This window comes from Mauremys reevesii, linkage group 11 (genome assembly GCF_016161935.1).
Source record: "Mauremys reevesii isolate NIE-2019 linkage group 11, ASM1616193v1, whole genome shotgun sequence".
Classification (NCBI taxonomy): Eukaryota; Metazoa; Chordata; order Testudines; family Geoemydidae; genus Mauremys; species Mauremys reevesii.
The window spans coordinates 3,690,630-3,710,174 of record NC_052633.1 but is presented as its reverse complement, the minus strand read 5'-3'; the positions used below and the strand labels follow the sequence as shown (position 1 = coordinate 3,710,174).

Genomic DNA, 19,545 nt, shown 5'->3' with positions numbered 1-19,545 from the left:
GCCCATCCTCTACACTCCTCTTGAGCACCCTCTTTAGCTGCCCCTGCTTCTTTCCTCTCCTTATATTCTCCCCCAATGTCACCCAGCTTCTCACAATCCCCCACCCGGGGCTGGGCCTGCAGCTTTCTCCAGGCGGCGGCCATGTCAGCGGGCAGGGTGCTGCTCATGAAGCCCTGTCTCAGACAGTCTTAAAATGGTGCATGAGGGGAGCAACACGCGTGTTCCACCTCTGTGCTGGAATCTCCCCCAACAGAGCAGACAAAAAGTGGAAGGGCTTAGCCTCCCTTTCATTCAAGCCTACCTGGCCATTCGTCACTTCTTCCATCCATATGCTGGGACCGCACAAGGACTGGGAGCCATCTTGGGCAGAGATCCGGAGCTCGGTCACAGCAGGCGATGGTCAATATCTTCCTGTTAATTCAGACCCTAATACAGACTGCGGCACTTTAGGGGAGATGGTGTGTGAAGCTTGGAAGGTAAATGGGACTGCAATTAGATTTCATTCATCTATACAGGTAGTCCTACCCCATAGATGGCACTTTTAATGCAGGTCACATTCTTCCTGTATGAAGTCATCCAAGTATAGTTAAAACCTCAAGTTCTGAACTACTCTGTTTGATTTCAGTGGCACTGCTCATGAGCCTGGGAATTTACTCGCCTCCCCGCTTCACACAGATGCTTTCTGACACGGGAATGCTGAAGGGAAGGAATGAACCTTGGTCTATGCTCTGCCTGCCCATTGCATGCCTCACCCTGCCTAATCATTTTCTGAGATTCATCTCTGCAAAGGAAGAGGGCCTGAGATTTGCTTATCTGTTTATGCTAAAAAATCGGCTCCATCAATTCTGAACTTTTGACACAATTCTCCCCAGAACTCACGATCCAGAGAAATGTTACAAATTGCAAAAACTGACAGCGTTTCAAATTAGACTTTAATTTGATTCAATTTTGGTCCCAGGTACTGTATTCTTGTCTAGAGAGGAAAGTTTAAGCTAAGGTGTAAATTTAAACTGATACAGGCATAACGACCCAGGTGGACACTCTTATTCCAGTATAAGTGGGTGCCTTTTTCCAGTTTAGTTTATGTATTATTGGAAACGGTCTAATCTAAACTGTTAAAAGGCATTCTTATGCTGAATAAGAGAGTGTCCCCATGGAAATTTATACATTGGTTACTATATTGGTTTCACCATATTGATATAACTGGTCAAACTTTCCCAAGTAGACAAGTCCTTACTAAGAGCATCTAGTAAACTAAGACTTAATTATCTCATGGTTTCTGTTTTGTTTTTCCTTGCAAAGAGAAACTAAGGCCATATTTTCACTACAAAGTTTGACCAGATTCAAAATTGTGACCAGAGCAATTGTCACTGCAGGGACAGGGGCATTGTGGGATTGCTCCAGGAGGACTGTTGGAATCAGTAATGGTAATGTAGCGTCCACTCTGGCACTGTACTGGTGAATGAGTGGCAGTAGAGGACTTCTGTCCTTTGCGGAGGTGGTTTAGTTTGACTGACAGAAAAATCAGGGTTTTGAGGTCTCGCTTTTGAGTGTGGCTGCATGTAAGGCTGTGCTGAAATAAGGAAACTTTTAACCTGTAAAATTTTGCAGCACAGAACAGGCCTAAGGAAAGTGTGGGCGAAGGGATAGAAGACTTTTGAACCCTGACAGACAGTTTTTAGGGCATCTGATTCAGGAATGCCATATCTAAATTTTGTAGGAAAACCCCAACCTACCAATTTCAAAAATGATTTTTTATTTATTTTTGAAGAGGAGCCAAAATGAGGTTTGTAATGGAAGCTCAACAGTAACCTTGACAGGGCAATAACTGCCAGAGTGCCATCTTTAAAGAGGCATGCAAAACAATGAAAGTAAGCCAGTCAGCACAGAAAGAGGTTACCCATATGATCGTATATTACCTGGCAAAGGAGTAAAGAACCTTTGTGATGCCGTGAGCTTCAGTGGCTCTCCTTGGTTGGCTGACTTTGGCCCAATGGTTTGCAAATTTGATGTTGCAAGTACTTACATTGGAAGCTGCTTGGGGCAAGGAGTGCCTTTCTGTTCTGTTTGTACAGCCCCTAGCACAATGGGGTACGGGTACATGACTAGGCCTCTTAGGTACTATGGTGATACAAATAATAATAATAATAATAATAATAATAAAGGAAGCCATAAAGTGAGTTAAAAATAGTTGGTCTGTCAGAAGGAAGCTTGCAAACCTCTGAATTCTAGAGCAATGAAATAGCAAGGGACTAAGCCTAGTTTATGTCAAATCTTATTGCTTTATTACACTCTCCAGGTTTTGTTTTGTATGTGTAGTCAGTCTCAGGATCCTGTCTTTCCCAGCAGCCTTTACCTTAAGAGCTTACCTCAAAAGCTGACATCTTCCAAATAGATTGTTCAAAAGCCCACTCCCATCCACACCATTGCTTTTCCCCCTTAGCAAATCCCATTTGACATTCCTCTTTAAATTGTTTCTGTCTGCCATTAGCATATGAAATGATAGATAGATAGATAGATAGATAGATAGATAGATAGATAGATAGATAGATAGATAGATAGATAGATAGATAGATGCCAGTGACAGGTCTGCATCAAAGAAAGTAAAAGGGTTAGTTGAAAAAAAAAAGAAAAGAAGTTAAACCACTGTTGTGTATTTTTCCAGATATTTATTTTTTAAAAAATAACTTACAAATAGAGAGGACTCTTGGAAATAAGGTCATTCATTTTGTGCATAAGGATACTGCTTGGTGAAACACAGAAACAGGCGTTAACCTGACTCTTACATTACTGTTAATTTTAATATGATGTGAAATTATATCATAGCACTGTACATACAGCTTATTTCCATACATATAGGTATAAACCACAACATAAAGCTGTTGTAAATAAAATGTGCCAGCCAAAGTAGACACACACACATATAATACGTAATCTCCATACAGCTATTAATGTCATCCTTTGTCATTCATTTTGACTATAATTGGACTATCTAACATTCAGACTACAGCACTCTGGATACAATTATCAGCAATATACTTCAAATACATGATAAAAATATATTTAAACTTTCAAAGAGATTTATATAAGGTACGCCAACAGCCAGAAAATAAAGTCTTGGGTTTTTAAATACAACACACTATATATATCTATATCTATATAACACATATACAATGAAACCAAGAGAGGGTCTCCTTTACACATGGGAAAAAAAGCCTATCCTGAAGACATGTGATATCCGTGGTACACAATGGCTTTGTTTACTACAAATTCCCCCGCACTTGCATAGAATTTGCACCCTGGTCTCAGTCCAGAAAGTCTGGATTAGCTAGCAGTAGATAAAACAAAACACATTAAAATAAATGCATGATTTTGGTTTTCTCCAAACTCTAAATTTAAATTATAGTTCTTTATAGTTCTCTTCCAAGCTGTGAATTCACACCCCATCAGAGACAAGTATGAAAAGGTCCAAGAGGAGTCCTTATGGAGTGGTGATCATTTGGCATTTTGCTCCAGAGCAGAGTACTCAGCTTCTGATACTCTGGAAGCATCAATAAGTTTGGTGAGGCCTGTTTTGGCCGAGTACTTGAAAATAAAGGCTTTCATGAGCTCGTATCTGTAATTTCGGTTGATGAAGCTGTAGAGTATGGGGTTGATGCAGCAATGGATGAGGGAGAAACACTGGGTGACGTGAAGAGCCGCATACAGAAAGTTCTCCATTTGACAACTGAAGGGTATAAAATGAAGGACTGAGAAGATGTCGAGCAGGACGACCACGTGGTAGGGCAGCCAGCAGACAAGAAACACAACAACATAAGAGAAAATTATCTTCCCATTGCTCTTCCTTTCTTGGTCACTGGAGGCAGAGATGGTCCTTGCAAGGAGAAAATAAAAAAGAGCAATGATGGGAAAAGGAATGGCAAAGCCCAACACAACAGAGATGAGCTCCATGCCAACCAGCCACTCTTTGAAGCTCTCCTCTGGATAGAGAGGGCGGCAGTAAGTTTCATTGTTTGAAGAGACGGTCTTCAGGTAATAGGTGTCTGGGAGAGAGACACAGAAGGCGAGAAGCCACACAAAGATGCAGATGAAGCGTCGGATGATCTTCTTCTTGCAGTTACTGGAGTTGGTGAAGTAGGCAACTGAGAGGTAGCGGTCCACACTCATACATGCCAGGAAGAAGATGCTCCCATACAAGTTGATGGAAAATATGAGGTGAGTGATCTTGCATGTGATTTCTCCCATGTGCCATTGGTTATGCTGGACAAGGGAGACCACCCAGACTGGAAGGGTGATGACAACGCACAGGTCGGCGATGGCTAGATTGAAGATGTAGAGGTGGGTTTCATAACCGGTCGCTTTGGCCTGGAGATTGACCCAGACAACCACCGAGTTGGCCACCAGCCCTATCACAAAGATAAAGATGTAGAAGATAGAGAGGGTGTACAGTAAGACACTTTTATTAAGTGTGCTAGGGCATGAGAGTGTGTCCACAATGATGCAGTCTCCATTGTTGCACGTCCAGTTGCTATCAGAGAAATTTCCCACGTCCAGAAGATCAAGGATGGAAGTCAAGTCAATTGCACTCATGGTCAGTCAATTCGGAATCCAAATAACCTAAAACCAATATAAGAATAAGAAGAAAATACCTTGGTTAGCAAGGGTTAGAGTTCTCCACCACTGTCCTTGTATCAAAACACTTGTGCTATCACTCTGCAAACATTTTGTCCATTGGATGCTTTATTTAAATTGTGTCGTATCCTCATAAACTACTTTCAGTTAAAGAGAAAAGGAGAGCAAACTGGGACTGAGGAACACACAACAAAACTCAGCTGGTCTGCAAAAGAGAAACAACATTGGCTTTTTGTGTGCTTTTTTATTAGTCTGTGTATGACATCAGCAGGTTGGCTGTAGTCCCTGGGTGTGAAATCCACCAAGTACACCGTGGCCAAATAAATGTCACGCGGCTGACTCGGTCTTCTGCAACATAAAAGATGATGCTATCGCTTTTAGCAGGGAAATCTTTAAGCCATTTTATCTGCACTCCCTCAAGCATAGTAGAATTGCTCTGGCTGAGAGAGTACTGTAAAACAGTTACCACAGGTTCTGTTAAGCATCACATCAAGCACAGCTCCAGATGCATTAAACAGAAGTGTAGACCTCAGACCTTTGTACTCTCCTCCCAATTTCAAATTTCAATCCAGGCCCCCCTCAATTACATACAATGAAGCATCCCTCTGTGTTTAACAATTATGATGTAGCATTGAGAGAATTGGAGCCTTACTGCTGTGTAACTTAGAGTGGCAGGACTCATTTTTCTTTTTTAGACGAGATCTTGGAATTAAGAATACACCCTCACCCCAGCTGCTAAAGCTCAGCCTTTCTCTCAGCACCACACACTTTCTATTTATGTGCTTTATTATTATTTTTGCTTCAACAGTTCCTTCGTCTGCAGAGTGGATAAAGAAGTGAGCTACTTGTTACGAGTATTGCCAGCAGAAGGATGGGACCAACAGAATGTTACAGCTTTCCACAAAATCCTGGGCACATTGTGGCAGTTACTGCCACACATCGGGAGTGGCAAACAGCCCTGTGGACAGTACAATACCCACCCACAGCAGCAAGTCAGCCTTTCTAAGACCTTGTCTATGTGATGGCTGCCAACATGGCTGACTGACCAGGGATCTCAGGAGATAAAAGTATGAGTATCTATCACATGCGCTAAAAGACCAGGCACAGTAGGAGGAACTGTAACAGACTCACATCCGTTGTGGATCAGGCAGAGACATTTAAAATGCACTGATCAGTGTGTTATATCTACACTACACTTAGATTTAGCCCGTTTCAGCCAGTTTTGTTGCACCAAACTCTTAGTGTAGACAGGCAAAGCCATGATTTGAACCAGTACACCTACTTCTGTTTCAAGGAGTAAATCCACCTGTAGTTTCCCTGTTCTCCACTAGGGGTTTGCCCGGGCACAGCAATATCAATGGCAGAAACCAGGGCTAATTCGAAGTATAGACAAGCCATAGATCACCATCCAGGAACTACATCAATGTGCAGCGAGGAAATGAGCAGGGAAGGGTCTCCACAAGAAGAAGTGAATAGGGATTTAATGAGATGCCCCACATCTTTAATAGCCCTACTGGATATGCTAGCCATCAATCTTTGTGCATATGCAGTAGCAGCAGCAGAAGGCTTGAGAACAAGCTCCTTGGAAGCAAAGGGTCAGAGCTCTCCAAAGTGATTATTTGAGGCTTAAAATGAAACCATTCCAGTTAGTTGCCATGAGTGTGAAGCCAAGACCAGGAGCAGCAGCTATGCCTCGGATCAGCCAGAAGGAGTGAGGGGTTAAGGGCAATTGGGACCCAATTCTCCTCTCACTCATTGTGGTTTCGCCCCAGTGGGCCTAACTCCCCATGGCCTGCAGTTGTTTCTGGTAGTACACAATGAGCCTGAAACCTGAGCACTGGGGAGAGGGAGCGCTGAGGCCCAGTTTGGGAGCGTCCTATATGCACTTAGCACTGGGGTAAATGACAACACCAGGAGCAGGGCAGTGGAGAATCAGGCCTGCTGGTTCCAGTGGAGCTACCCGCGCTTTATAAACCGGTGTCACTGAGAACAGGACAAAGGCCGCCATCGTCATTCAGCTGAGCGTGCTCTGAAGTCACAGAGCTCTGCTGTCACAAGAGAACAGACCCTTCCGCAAGCCATAGGGATGCTACATACCAGCCTGACAAGAGGAAAAGGGTACAACCCCCTGGATGTCATACCAACTCCCTCCTAGTGCACTGGAGTAAGTGGTGGGCAGAACTACCTGGGTGGGGTTACTGAGGGAGAGCACGCAGTGCTGCCCCTCCAGGGCAGGGCAGTAATGAACTGCCACAATCCGGCCCAGACTGTGTGGAAAGGAGGGTTGTTCTGCTGGTCCCTTCACCTTAGCATGTAGTGCTTCTCTTTACTCCCTCGGCGCACTGGGCCCGGAGGGGCGCTACACCAGGGGTCAGCTGGACAAGAAATTCCTCCATCTTTGCCTCACTTCATGGCTTTATTTTATGTTTCCTTTCCTCTTCTCCCCTTTAGGACAGAACTGTTTTCTGACATTTAGACATCTTGGATTGTTGCCAGGCCCAAGGGCTGGGGTTTTATGTACACATACGCAGCCTCTCCCGTTAAAGGAAAAGGGTGTAGCTATGACCCACTCCTTCTGCTTTTTGCTGCTGCCTTTGGGGCAATATTAATTTGATTTAAGAAACTGTTATGGTGCCACGCCAAAGAGAGCATTTACACGGCAGTCCGCATTTGTGACCAGCCCCGCTCTCCCTCTCTCCTCATTAAAGAAGCTTTCAGATACAGGGGACACTTCAGCAGGGTTTGTGGGGCCTGCTACGCTGCAAGAACTAACAAGGAAAATTGGCCCCACGTGAGATAACGTTAGGCTGCTCGAAGCACTACTCTGTTGGGGACTGAAATGGCAAGGAGTGTGTGAGGAGAGCCCGGCCCTGCAGGGAGGTAGTTGCTTGCGTACAAAGCGCGGTTCAAGTGACATGTTCCCTTTTGCAATGGGAAGTACACCTGAGGGCCCCCTCCTCCCCATGCAGATCTAACCGCCTCTCTGAGGCGCACTAACTCTTGTCTTTGCATTCTATACAGTGACTGTAGCAGTGCTACCAGGAGACCCGAACACGCTGATTTCCACAGCGGTCGGGTTATTCCTTTCGCTATGAGTCTGGCAGATGAAATCCTCATCGCTGCATAGGTCAGAGGAGATTTCTCTCTGAGCTTGTTATTTAAACACTACAGCTTGGCACATGCCCAGAACTGAATGGAAACCAGCGAGGAACACAGCTCTTTGAATAAGATCCTGTCCTCTACGATTAGCCACGAAGAGCAGTTCCTCCAGTACTGGGCATGAGCTGAAGCAGCTTCGTTTTGCTGAAGCAAGGCTGTCCTTATTAAAACAACGGGTTACTTTTTTATTTAACAACGCCCGTTTCACTCCCAAAGCTCTGCCTTCAGAATGTCCATGGGCTAGAAGGATGATGGTCCATGTGCACTTCCCACTGCAAAAGGCATTAGCTCCCACAGGTGTTACTTGACTCCTGTAGCGTAAGAGCCGCAACAAACAGAGGCCTGCAAAACACAGTAAGCCAGATCCAATAGAGCTACATTGATTTACACCCTCTGAGGATCTGGCCCAACAAGTCCCACTCACTCTAAAGGCAGAACACGTCTCATTTCACACAAAGAGAATCAAACTCATCACAGAGCAAGAATGGATTGAAGATGATTCATTCAATGATTCTTCCTTCTCCATCACGGGGAAGGACAGTCCAGTGGTTAGGCACTAGCCTGGGTTCAATCCCCTCCCATGCCCCAGACTTCCAGTGTGTCTTGGGCAAGTCTCTCTGGACCTCAGTTCCCCAATCTGTACAATGGGGAGAATAGGCCTGCCCTTCTTCTTAGGGGTGTTCTGAGGATAAATGCATTAAAGACTGTGAGGAGCTGTGATGGGGGGCAGATAAGTACCATAGACAGGAGCCACTGGGTTCGAGTTTTCCCAAGTGCTGAGCAACCGTAGCTTCTGCTGACTTCAGCTGGACTTCCAGCTGCTCAGCAATTCTCAGAACAGGCCACCAGAGTTTTGTAATAACCGCTGTTATTGGCGCAAAGGACAGGGAGAGAGAAAGCTCATGCTGACCTCTTGATTTATTCTGACATGAAAGTCAGAGGGCACAAGACAGAGGTTTCCCTGCACTTTGCTGTTGCGGCATCTCAGGAGAGGCCGGCCTCTGCTGGAATAAATCAATCATTCTGAGCCCATCTGCCTCGGAGATTTTGCTGAGGATTTCTCAGCCACATCTGCCAAAACTATCCACCTGCGCGCTGTGTGTTTATGAGCCAGCTGCCAAAGGTGGGCCAAAGCCCTCTCTGGTGTTACGCTAGCGAGATCAGCAATGCGTTTGGTCCGAGGAGACTAGAAGACTCAGTTAAGACAACACTGGCTTAAAGCCACATGCCCCAGTGAGTCCCATGTGGAAAAATCAGCATATAAAACTTCCTATAGAGAGGCTCTCTCGTCCTCAGCACGAGGGCTGTGAACGGCATTAAGTTTGCACAGGAAATAAAGTCCCCAACAAGATCTTAGCCAGGGGACATCTCGGGGAGAGGGCTATAAATAAAAAAGCAGTCTGTTTTCAGCGACCTGGCGTTCCAACTCAAAATGTTAAAGTTGCAGTTGCCAGCAGGATTATGGGAGAATCTCTGCTTTCAGGTTTTTTAAAACATTTCAAGGCCTCATGGTTGTGGAGAAAAGTTTGAAAATGTGACCCCTGTATGCCCTAGTCCCTCAAAACCCAGAAAGCAAACAGCACCCTGACGTTAAAAAAAAATCTCATGATTGTTCAGCCAATCATGTGATCTGAAGGGGGGTCTGACTCATGATTTTTGAAGAGCGGGGATTGGCAATACTGCCCCAATTCAAAAGGATTTACCTTTGGGTCACATTTACCCCTTTTGTAAAACTAGCCCCCCTCCCCTCACACACACACTGCTTTGGATGCCTAAAAAGCAGACTGGAAGGGCATCCCCTGATCTAGGGAGATCTATTAATAGTTGAATGAATGGTTGACTTCACAAACAAAGACACTGATCCAAGTTAACTGTCAAGGTGAAGACATCATCCTCATACCATTAAGAAGCCTCTAAGGTTACTTGTAAGCAAATGGAATCTAAGACAACCCAAGGCAATGCATGGTGTTAGGTCATCGGGGGTCACAGAAAACATACAGGGTGACTATTCCCTGTTGAAATGTAAGCAAAAATGGGAGCATAATATCCCTTGAAAGCAGAGAGCTTAAACTGATCTGAGGACTCTCTGGCCACCTGCCACCACTGAGCCTAGACTAGCAAGGCTGGCTGGTCTGGTGAGCCAGCTAAGCCAAAAACAATGCAATCTTGCCCACTCATTTAATAATGACCCTCGTGATCTTACTGTATACAAATTAGGGCCGTCCTGTACATGGGGTGAATCTTAGCAGGCCACTAGCCCTTTGCCCTGTGTGTGTGAGTGCCTCCATGTGTGCATCTATATAAACCCACAGCCCCACTCAGTGATAAAAGAGCTCCATCCAGAAAGCTGATATGGTCCATTGTGCTCAAATCCCCATCTGGGGAGGAGCTGCTGGAATTGAAATCCTGACAGCTATATTCAGAGATTACAGCATGCACAGGGCCAGTCTGTCTGTCGTCTGGGATTGGCTGTGTACCCAGAGCTCAGATTCCCATCCAGATTAGTTTCGGGGGTCGGGGGTGGGAAAAAAGCCCTCAGTGAGGCTGACTAAAGCCATTGGCCCTTTCTGGGTTCAGCTTGCTTTTTACACACCATGGTGGGTTAGCATGGAAGGCTGCGAACTGATGTCACCTTATATTTAAAGGAACAATCCGTTTTAAATTAGAGAGCTCAGTACAGGAGAAGAGAGTAGCTACCCGACCCACCAATATACACTGGACCCCTAACAAAGAGTTGTTCTGAGATTTCTTCAAGCTAATTCTGGTCTGCAATTCTGCCATCATTCCCACTATCGGTGTCTCAGCCAACCAATTCCAGACAGCTTTACACTCTCCTCCCCTTCTTCCCTCTCGCTCCCGTTCTTTGGGCTGATAAGAACGATCTGCTATGAAAAAGCATTTAGGCAAGGTACTTTTCGCTGTCCCGCTTGATAGGGCAAGCTATCCTGAGAGTGAGTTACCCTGGTATCGAAAACCCTCAGCCATTACTGTATGGGTGTAATATCATTGTGTTAATCCTTCTTGTGTCTTCCCAGGGTCTTTTCTGGTTTGGTGTTTAGGGCCTGATCCTGGGAAAACTTACGGAGTCTGACGCCAGCACTATACTCAGTGGTAGGTGTTTGCAGGATCAAGCCCTTCACCTGTGAAGTCTCAGTGCAGGCACCCTCTCCATTGTGTCTCTTGGGAAGTGCCAAGCATGCTGTCAGCACTTACCAACCAGCCACGCTGTTCCCAGCCACACCACTGGAAATCCACAGGAGATCCATTAACTTCCACGGAGCTACTCTGGATTTACACCAGCCTACAACTGAAAGCAGAACTAGCCTCCAGGAAGATATTGTTGCAATCATCGCCTCTTCAAACCCAGGGAGAGTGAATTTCTCCGTCTGCCAAATGTTTGCATTGCACCATCAATAGGCCTGGCCTTTAAAGTCCCTCTCAGACAAGCGTGGACAGTGGCTATGCAGAATACTTTCGAGAGAGATGCTGGAGCACATATAAGCAGCTTAGATCCAGTTATGCTGCTCACTGTGCCTACCCTGCTAGCCTGTGTTCCCTTCCGTTTGTGTTAAACCCAAGCAGCTCCCGCATTCTCCCCATGGATGGAAACAGTTTGACTTTATGCCTGAAACAGTCGCACAAAAAGCTACTGTTCAGAGTGTAAAGGCATCTCAAATCCAGAAAGTCGATGGGCCCCCATTAGGAGATATTTATAGATCCTCTGAGGATTGCTGCTAATGGGGCCGTTCTCTCTGTATCGTGTGAATTACTTCATAGAACAACACCATATATCTTTAGGTACGATCAGTCTGGCGGGGGAGGGGGTTGCTTTTCATTCCACGGGATTCTTTTAGGGGCGTGGGGGGATGACTCCCCCACACACCCAGGTTGGGGGGAATAGTTGGGGTTTGCAACATCATTTTACATTTTTGCATCCAATACCTGCTGTATTTCTTACTCCAACATTTCACCCCAACAATGGGAAGAGACGCGCTCACCCTGCTTTAGAAGCCTGGGGAACGATTTTCCCTGGAAACATTCCTAAGGTGAAGGATGAATTGCAACAACAACAACAACAAAGATACGCTCCCTCTTACGGGCCCGATCCTGCTCCCAGTGGCAGTTTTGCCCCATAGGACTCCCATGGGAGGCGAATCGGGCCCCCAGCTGGTGAAAAGTTGCGAAGAGGCTCCAGCAAGGCGGTGTTGTCTTTGCCAGGCATGCAATAAAAAGCAACGCGACGCTCCCTTCCTTCACCCCCACCTTGTGCTCCCAGCAAGGCACAGACACAAAGGCAACATCTGCGTCCGAGAAAGGACAGCAAGCGACCGCTGCTGCCCTTCAACGCACGTCCCCAAACGCCTCCAGAAACCCTTTAAGGAGGCGCTCTCCCGTGCTGAACCCTCATTCCTCCGCTGCTCACAACGGGCTGGGCTCACTTTCCTGCTCCCTGCCCTGCAGCCTGTCCCACACACCTCCCCAGCCCCTCTCAAAGGGCTGCCTGAGCTGAGCTGCCTGGGTTTGGAGGGAGGGTCCGAGGTTATCACCGGGTAGTCACCGGTACCCCTAACTGCCCCGGCACAAACCTGCACGTTGCAACTTTCAGGCTGCCCCGAGCCAGTCCCGGGGAAGGAATCGCGGCTCCCACGCGTGGCAGGTTTTCCTAACAAGTCTCGGGAGAGCTGGAATAAAGTAGCCCACGCGGCTTTGCTCGCCCAAGAGACCCAGGCATGTCAGTGGTCCGGGGGGGGGGGTCTCTGTCCGCCTCCCGATCTCAGGCACCAGTCGCTGGGTGAAGTCTGGAGCTGAGAGCCCAGAGAAGGGGAGCGGGCACTGGAGCAAGAGGTGACTCTTTCCGATACAAGATCCAAAGTGAATAATCGAGAAGTCAAAACAAAGCCACTTGGCTCCCCCCGGGCACTGGCTTTGCCTTCCCCAGCCCCACTGCCCGCCTTTGCAGTTCAACACCCATTTACAAGGCAGCTCTCCAATGCCCCCCCCCTTCCCAACCTGGGTGAATTTCCCCCCTAGAGCAGACACGCGCTCTGCCCAGGAGCCCCCCGCTCCCTGCCCTGCAGTGCAGAGCAGAGATCATTGCCTTACCTACCGGCTGGGCTTCCCCCCTCCTCCTGCCTTCAGACCCTGGCTGCAGAGCAGGTTTCTAGAGACTGAGTGCTCTTTCCAGCTGCCTCGCTGTTATATACACCGCAGAAAAGCGCCTCTAGATGGCAGCTTTGTAAGTAGGTTCCTGCCCAAAATCCTTGGGGCGGGGAGGTGGAAAGTTGAGGCTGGAGTGTTGTTTCCTGCCTGGGCAGTGCTGCACAATCACCTCCCTGGGAAAGCTGAGTACAGCTGAGGCAGGGTCCCTCTGAGTGGGATCTGTCACCTACATCCTGCTAAAAGCCCCAAAGCCAACATTAGCCTGTCTCCTTCAATTATCAAATGTTTGTCTTGTCTTGGGTGTCTATAGAGCTTTGATCCCTTTAACAAACATGCACACACGAAAAGGTGGATTTCCTAACTCTGCTGAAGACTTTGATCTTAAGGCCAATTTCTTGAAATCTTCAAAGCCCACTGTGTTGTGTGGCTTTTCTATATATATTTTTATTTGTTTGACTGATCACCACTTTTGTAGAGTACAAATCACATTTACAGTTTCAGTACAGCCCAAAACACACTTCAGGAAAGGGCCTTAAAAATCTGAAAGACATTTGTATTTTCATCTGTGAAGAAGCCCAAATTCTAAAGTCTGATTCTAATTTCAAGTGCTAATGTTCTTTCCCTGGCTGATCTAAGATAAATATTTGTGTTATTGTTGGATATTTGTTTTTCCTGTTCAGAAAATGTTTGGGGTTTGTTGGTTTTTTTTTTACATTTTATTCCACGATACTTCAGCTTAAAAAAAATCACCTTTCCATCCATAGGAAGCAACAAATTTGGGGACTGGAACCGTAATTTCAAGTGCAAAATATTCCAACAAGTGATATTTTTGTGCTTTAATTTTTGATGCCCAATTAGAGACACCTCATTTTCAGAGAGTATTTAGTGCCCTTCCTCTGAAATTCATGTCCCTTTACAGTATCCCAAACTGGGCAACCAAAATCATTAGTCACTTAAAAATTTAGACCAGACAATCTATAATTTAGCTTCTTAAAAAATCAAGCCATGGAAGCTCTTCAGACAAGATGATTGAGATTTTCTTTTAACATGAAGATAAAAATAAAATTCAAAGCAGTCTTTACTGAGATAACCCTTTGTAGGGTTGTTCTGAAATAAACTACCATCCAATTCTATTTTGGCTCCTAAAAAAAAGCACCCCCCCTCCAAAAAAAAGTTATTTTTATACATCCACTAAAATTGACAGCAGAGATTGCAAGGTTCAGACATTATATGATTAGAAAGCCTCCACCCAGAGGTGCTGGAACAATTTGTATAGTGGGGGTGCTGAGAGTCATTGAACCAAGCTGCAAATCCTGTATATAATGGAAACCACTTCAAGCCAGGGGATGCAGCAGAACCCCCAACACCCCTAGTTTCTGCACCTATGCTTCCAACATAAGAAAGCAGCAATGGAGAGGGGAAAAAAGTTTTTACCAGGAAAAAAAAAGTTCCAAGTGTTCTCCTGACACCAGAAAATTGTGAACTGATTATACAATAGGAGGCAGTAGACTCACACCCGTTCTCTTGCTCCCAGGGCAAGAAAAAACAACACCTGACCAAAGTAAGATGACAAAGTGTAAGACTTGCTAACTCATCTCATCACTCTCCCTGTCACTAAAATGAAAGCACATCATGAAAATGTCCCATTAGGCACCAAAGGCTGCATTTTGCAATGCCCAAGCAAAGGCTAAAAAGCCATTTGTATGGATTCAGTTCTACAACTCAGATGAAAACACTGCAACACAGCTTGATGTTTTCCCTTCCTGGGGGTAGATGCTAGGACTAGACAGTAATCTACCTGCCAACAAAGCAGTAATTCCCTGGAGTGAAACTATAAATTGTGCGATGTGAGTACACAACTGCTGCAGCTTGAAAATAGTGCTGAGAGCTAAAAGTGATCTGACTCGGGTATTCACGCAGTCCTATGTATTCCTAAAATAGGCATAGCAAAATTATGTATTTGCACTTCTTTTTTTTCCTAATGTGCCACACACAGCTGGGGAAAGGAAAGTGACGTTCCAAACCTCAGGGCCAAGTTCTCCTCTGTTACTCCAGTGGCTCTGTACCTGAGCCCTCGTCTAGGGTAGCTAAAAAGGTTAGCTAGCACCTTTACACCCGTGCGTTTTTAAAAACACCAGCGTAGACAGGTTTTAGCACCTTTAAACCCTGGGGATGACCACGACCAGCAAATATATTTTATGGTGTTTCACCCTGTCTACATTAGTGATTAAGAACATTAGTTAAAATCTGTTGGGCAACGTGTTCTTAAACCAGAATCTATTTTGCTGCTCAAGAAAGAGCCTGAATGAAACCCTCTGCCTTTTAAGAGATTCTCTGGGGGCAGCAGTTACTTCTTCAGAACACACAGAGTGAGAAAGGGACTCTGTTACTTTATGTCATGCCAGAAGGAGCTTTTAAGAAGAATACCCTAAACAAAAGTCCATGGGAAAGGAAAGCTTATTTACTGTTGTATATACAGGGCCTCCGGCTAAAAACATCCCTATTAACCACCAGGACACCCTCGTTCTCCTTAAAAAGCATTTCTGCTTTAACTGGGCTTTTTATTGCCTCTTCCTCTGCCAGCAATCAGGACTCCATAGGGCCACATTCTACTCTCAGGAAGAAGTGGAGTTACTCCAAATTTATACCCGCAGGAGAGCAAAATTTGCCCTGTTCCCCACACCCCCAATTCTGATTCGATTATCCCCTCCATCTCTGCATGTTTAGGGTGGCCAGTGTGGGTGGAGCTGGGGTGGGGCAGTGGGAAGAAACACTGGCCACATAGTATCATTAGGATTGTCAACTTCCTAATTGCAGAAAACCGAACAACCTTGCCCCGCCCCCTGCCCTGCGGCCCCGCCCCTGCTCACTCCATTCCCCCCTCCCTCCGTCATTCGCTCTCCCCCACCCTCGCTCACTCACTCATTTTCACTGGGCTGGGGCATGGAGTTGGGGTGCCGGAGGGGGTGAGGGCTCTGGCTGAGGCCAGGAATGAGCGGTTTGGAGTGCGGAAGGGGGGCTCTGGGCTGAGGCAGGGAGTTGGGGTGTGGGAGGGGATGAGGGCTCTGGGCCCAGGCTCTGGGGTGGGGCTGGGGATGAGGGACTTGAGGTGCAGGAGGGGGCCTAGGCTGAGGGGCTCGGCGTGTGGGAGGGGGCTCAGGGCTGGGGTAGGAGTGCAGGAGGGGGTATGGGCTCTGGGCTGGGGGTTCAGGTGACATGGTGGGACCAGAAATGAGGGGTTCAGGGTGAGGGAGGGTGCTCAAGGCTGGGACAGGGGTTGGGGTGTGGTGGGGGCAGCATGAGGGCTCTGAGAGAGAGTTTGGGTGTGGGAGGGGGCTCTGAGCTGGGGCAGGGGGTTGGGGCACAGGAGGGGGTTCGGGGTGTGGGCTCCAGGAAGCACTGACCTCAGGCAGCTCCCGGGAAGCGGTGACATGTCCCTCCAGCTCCTAATTGGAAGGGCGGCCGGTTGGCTCGGCACGCTGCCCCCACCCACAGGTCCCACTCCCGCAGCTCCCATTGGCCGTGGTTCCCGGAGCTGCAGGGACATGTTGCCACTTCCCAGGAGCCACACGGAGCCGGGCAGGGAGCCTGCCTGCCCCACTGCGCTGCCAGCTGGACTTTTAACAGCCGCCAGGGTCCCTTTTCGACCAGATGTTCCGGTCAAAAACCGGACACCTGGCAACCCTAGTCATCGTCCCCATTTTCCAGTCCTGAGGAAGCCACTCCGCAGGGCCCTGCAGATCAGGAGGGGGCGATGCTGGGGAAATGGCAGAGCCCAGGGGCATTGGACCCCTCTGGGGCAGGTTGCGGGGACAGTGACTGTCGAGCACTGTGTGGCCGCATTGAGTGTGAGGGAGCCAGGCTGTATGAGGCTGTGAGGAGCCGGAGTGTAGTGTGGAGGCACCAGTTCTCGATGGCGATATCCTTGACCTGCAGGTGTCCCATTATTCCTGCAGAGCTCCTCAGCACACGCAATACACCCACTGGCTGAGGGGGCAGCCCTACCTCTGCTCCACAGATGGGGCGCTTCAGTTTCCCTTTCCCTCCTCGGGTTGTTGCTGGAGAGGGCACGGTGGGGCCCGCTAATCTCCAAGGCTACTGTGCAGCAAAGCATTTCAGCACCTGCTTAACTTTGAGCACCTATTTATGTCTGTTGACTTCAGCATGTGATTAAGTGCCTTGGTGAACAGGGATGGGGTGAGCCACATGTGTAAAACTAAGCACATGCTTAAGTGCCTTGCCCAATGGGGGCCCAAAAGCCTGACCCAAAAAATGTCCTGGCAGGGGAGGAATCCATCGCCACTCAGCAAGGAGCACAGACCCTCCTTCCCTGGATTGCCAGGAACCAGACAGAGACGCTGTTGGAATTGTTCTAGCCTTTAAAAAATAAAATCTGAATATATTGCCCAGCAATACCCAGCTCTGGACTGGCTGCCGCTCACGAATCATTGGCAGCCTTCTCCAGACACTCTGGCCAGCCCTAGTTACGCCTAATTTTCCACTCTCCTCCCTCGAGCTATCATTTTCAGGGACCGTGTTCCTCATGCAGGGCGGGCGAACATATCCCTTATGAAAGCCAGATTGCGCTTGGCACTCACAGATGAAATGCTTGGCGGAAAACTTTAAAACGATACAACATTAAATCACTCTCCGTCACGGCAGGCAAAGTCACCGAGATGTCAGGGCCCAAACTTTGCTCAGCTTGGGGGAGGGAGGGGGAAGAGGGAGAGGGGAGAGGCGCCATGCTGGCAACATGCCACGAGACTGGAGGCCACATCTAATTTGCATAAAAATTCCATCTGCCACCATTTAGAGACTAGCGGTTCTTGTATGCCATGCTGCCTCTTGATACGGGCCGGTGGTTGGATATCCACAGGCTCCAGCTACACATGGAAGTTGCAGGCAGCTGAAGGTTGCCTTCTAGATTACATGTGGGGCCCACAAGGTGACGGCAGCCCCCATCCCACGCCCACCTTCCCTGCTCCTTCCTCCCAGCTTGTGAGATCCATATGACCTCAGTTAACAAAACACTAATCTCCAGGCCATTATTTTAATGTGGAAAGTGCCCAGCCCATTGTGAGCGTGACCACTAACCGCTAGTGAATGGCAATAGCCGATAATCCCATTTGGTTTCACACAACTCAGGCGCTGACTCTTGATGGGCCTTTTACAGGGGCTTTTGTACCCCGCCATTCTCAAACCCTCATCATCACCATTATGGAAGCTCCGATCTGAGATCAGGGCTCCATTGTGCTAGGCGCTGTACATAAAACGCACTAAGGGACAGTCCCTGGCCCAAAGATCTAACAATATAAAGAAATTGGGCAAAGGGAGCATTACCCCTATTTTAGGGCCACTCAACCAAGGTCACACACAGAGACCACAGCAGAGGTGCGAATTGAACTCAGGTATTTTGAGTGCTAGTCCAATGCCTACACTACACGGCCTCTTGTCAGTACAAGCCACTAATGTTTACACTAAGGAGCAAATCAGAAAGCTCTTCCCCCTTCCCACCCACCTTCTGATTGTATTAGAAACAAGGACTGCTTTCTCTTTAAGCTTCCCTTTTTAATGGGCCAGTATATGGGTGCTCAATCCCAGCCCTGCTTAATCAACTCCAAAAATGTAACTTGGCAGCCACAAGTGCTGGAAAGATTTTTGGTGTGATAAAAAGTAAATAACTGGAGGGGAGGGGTTGTCTCAAGAGCACAAAAACATTTAAAAGAGACACGGAAATATTTGTAATTTGCACAGCGCGAGACTTGGCATGAAGCAGTAGCAAGACTGAGCAGCGTCACACATTTGTGAGAGCAGGTCTCGGAGAGAGACATCGTCATATATCCTGTGTCATAACACAATAAATTAGCCAGCCCTGTTACTGTCATCAACAGCCAACAACACATCCAGGCCTCTCTCAAACAACAGCCTTTGCGAGCATGAAGACAAACTGTAAACTCTGTGTACTCGAGTCAAGCTCAGATTGGGGCAGGTACGCAGAATTAATATAACCTACTATGATCTTCATAATGAGAGTCAGTACCAAAAAAATCAATATTAATTTCCTCCCTCTTACAAGCCAGCCAGATTTCTGTTCTCCCCCTGACATGGGCATTATAACGTAATTGTGATGATGGATGGAAGAACTATACGCATGACCAGACTAATTAAAAAAGAAAATCACTACTTACAGAGCCATTTCTGTGAAGTTATTTGAAGACAGAAATTAAAAAGGAGTAAACTTTATCTGGGCTAAGAATGGCTGTAGTGCTTTTCAGTTTCACCTGACTCTCTACAACTCATGCTAAGCCTATAGCTAAATCAGGTTAAGCAGCAGCCAATAAAAGTCAGGAACTCCAAAGTTAGTGCTGTTATTCTCTCTCACTTGGACCATTCTGGATAAACAGAGGCACAAAAGCATGAAGCAAAGGCAGGGCGTCCGCAGTCAATGTTCATTTCCTGGCTTTTGTTCATTTCTAGAGAGACTTTGTGGAGTTGCTTGATGCCTCCTGGAAACTTTAGGCACATTCCTGTTCCATTCCAGGCTTTGTCCCCCAAATTCCCTACTGCTACAATCACCAGTGCAGCTTCTCAGAT

The 19,545-nt window shown here is 47.2% G+C and overlaps 1 protein-coding gene across 3 annotated transcripts; it reads right to left on the bottom strand.

Annotated features, from left to right (window-relative positions):
* Positions 1–2,665: 2,665 nt before the first annotated feature.
* Positions 2,666–12,987, bottom strand: ACKR3 (atypical chemokine receptor 3). Of its 3 annotated transcripts, none has more exons than XM_039493628.1 (2): positions 12,899–12,987; positions 2,666–4,617 (listed from the first exon to the last, which is right to left on the bottom strand). In XM_039493628.1, exon 2 carries the CDS (start codon positions 4,588–4,590, stop codon positions 3,496–3,498), a length of 1,095 nt encoding a protein of 364 aa, XP_039349562.1. In that variant the 5' UTR covers positions 4,591–4,617; positions 12,899–12,987; the 3' UTR covers positions 2,666–3,495. The 3 variants fall into 3 exon arrangements, with proteins under 3 accessions (XP_039349562.1, XP_039349561.1, XP_039349563.1); XM_039493627.1 differs by having other exon boundaries at positions 12,895–12,979; XM_039493629.1 differs by lacking the exon at positions 12,899–12,987 and adding an exon at positions 12,378–12,467.
* Between the last annotated feature and the right edge of the window lie 6,558 nt (positions 12,988–19,545).

Excerpts from the sequence above, each read along its gene's own strand:
- ACKR3 (XM_039493628.1), bottom strand. The coding sequence starts at position 4,590 with ATGAGTGCAATTGACTTGACTTCCATCCTTGATCTTCTGGACGTGGGA.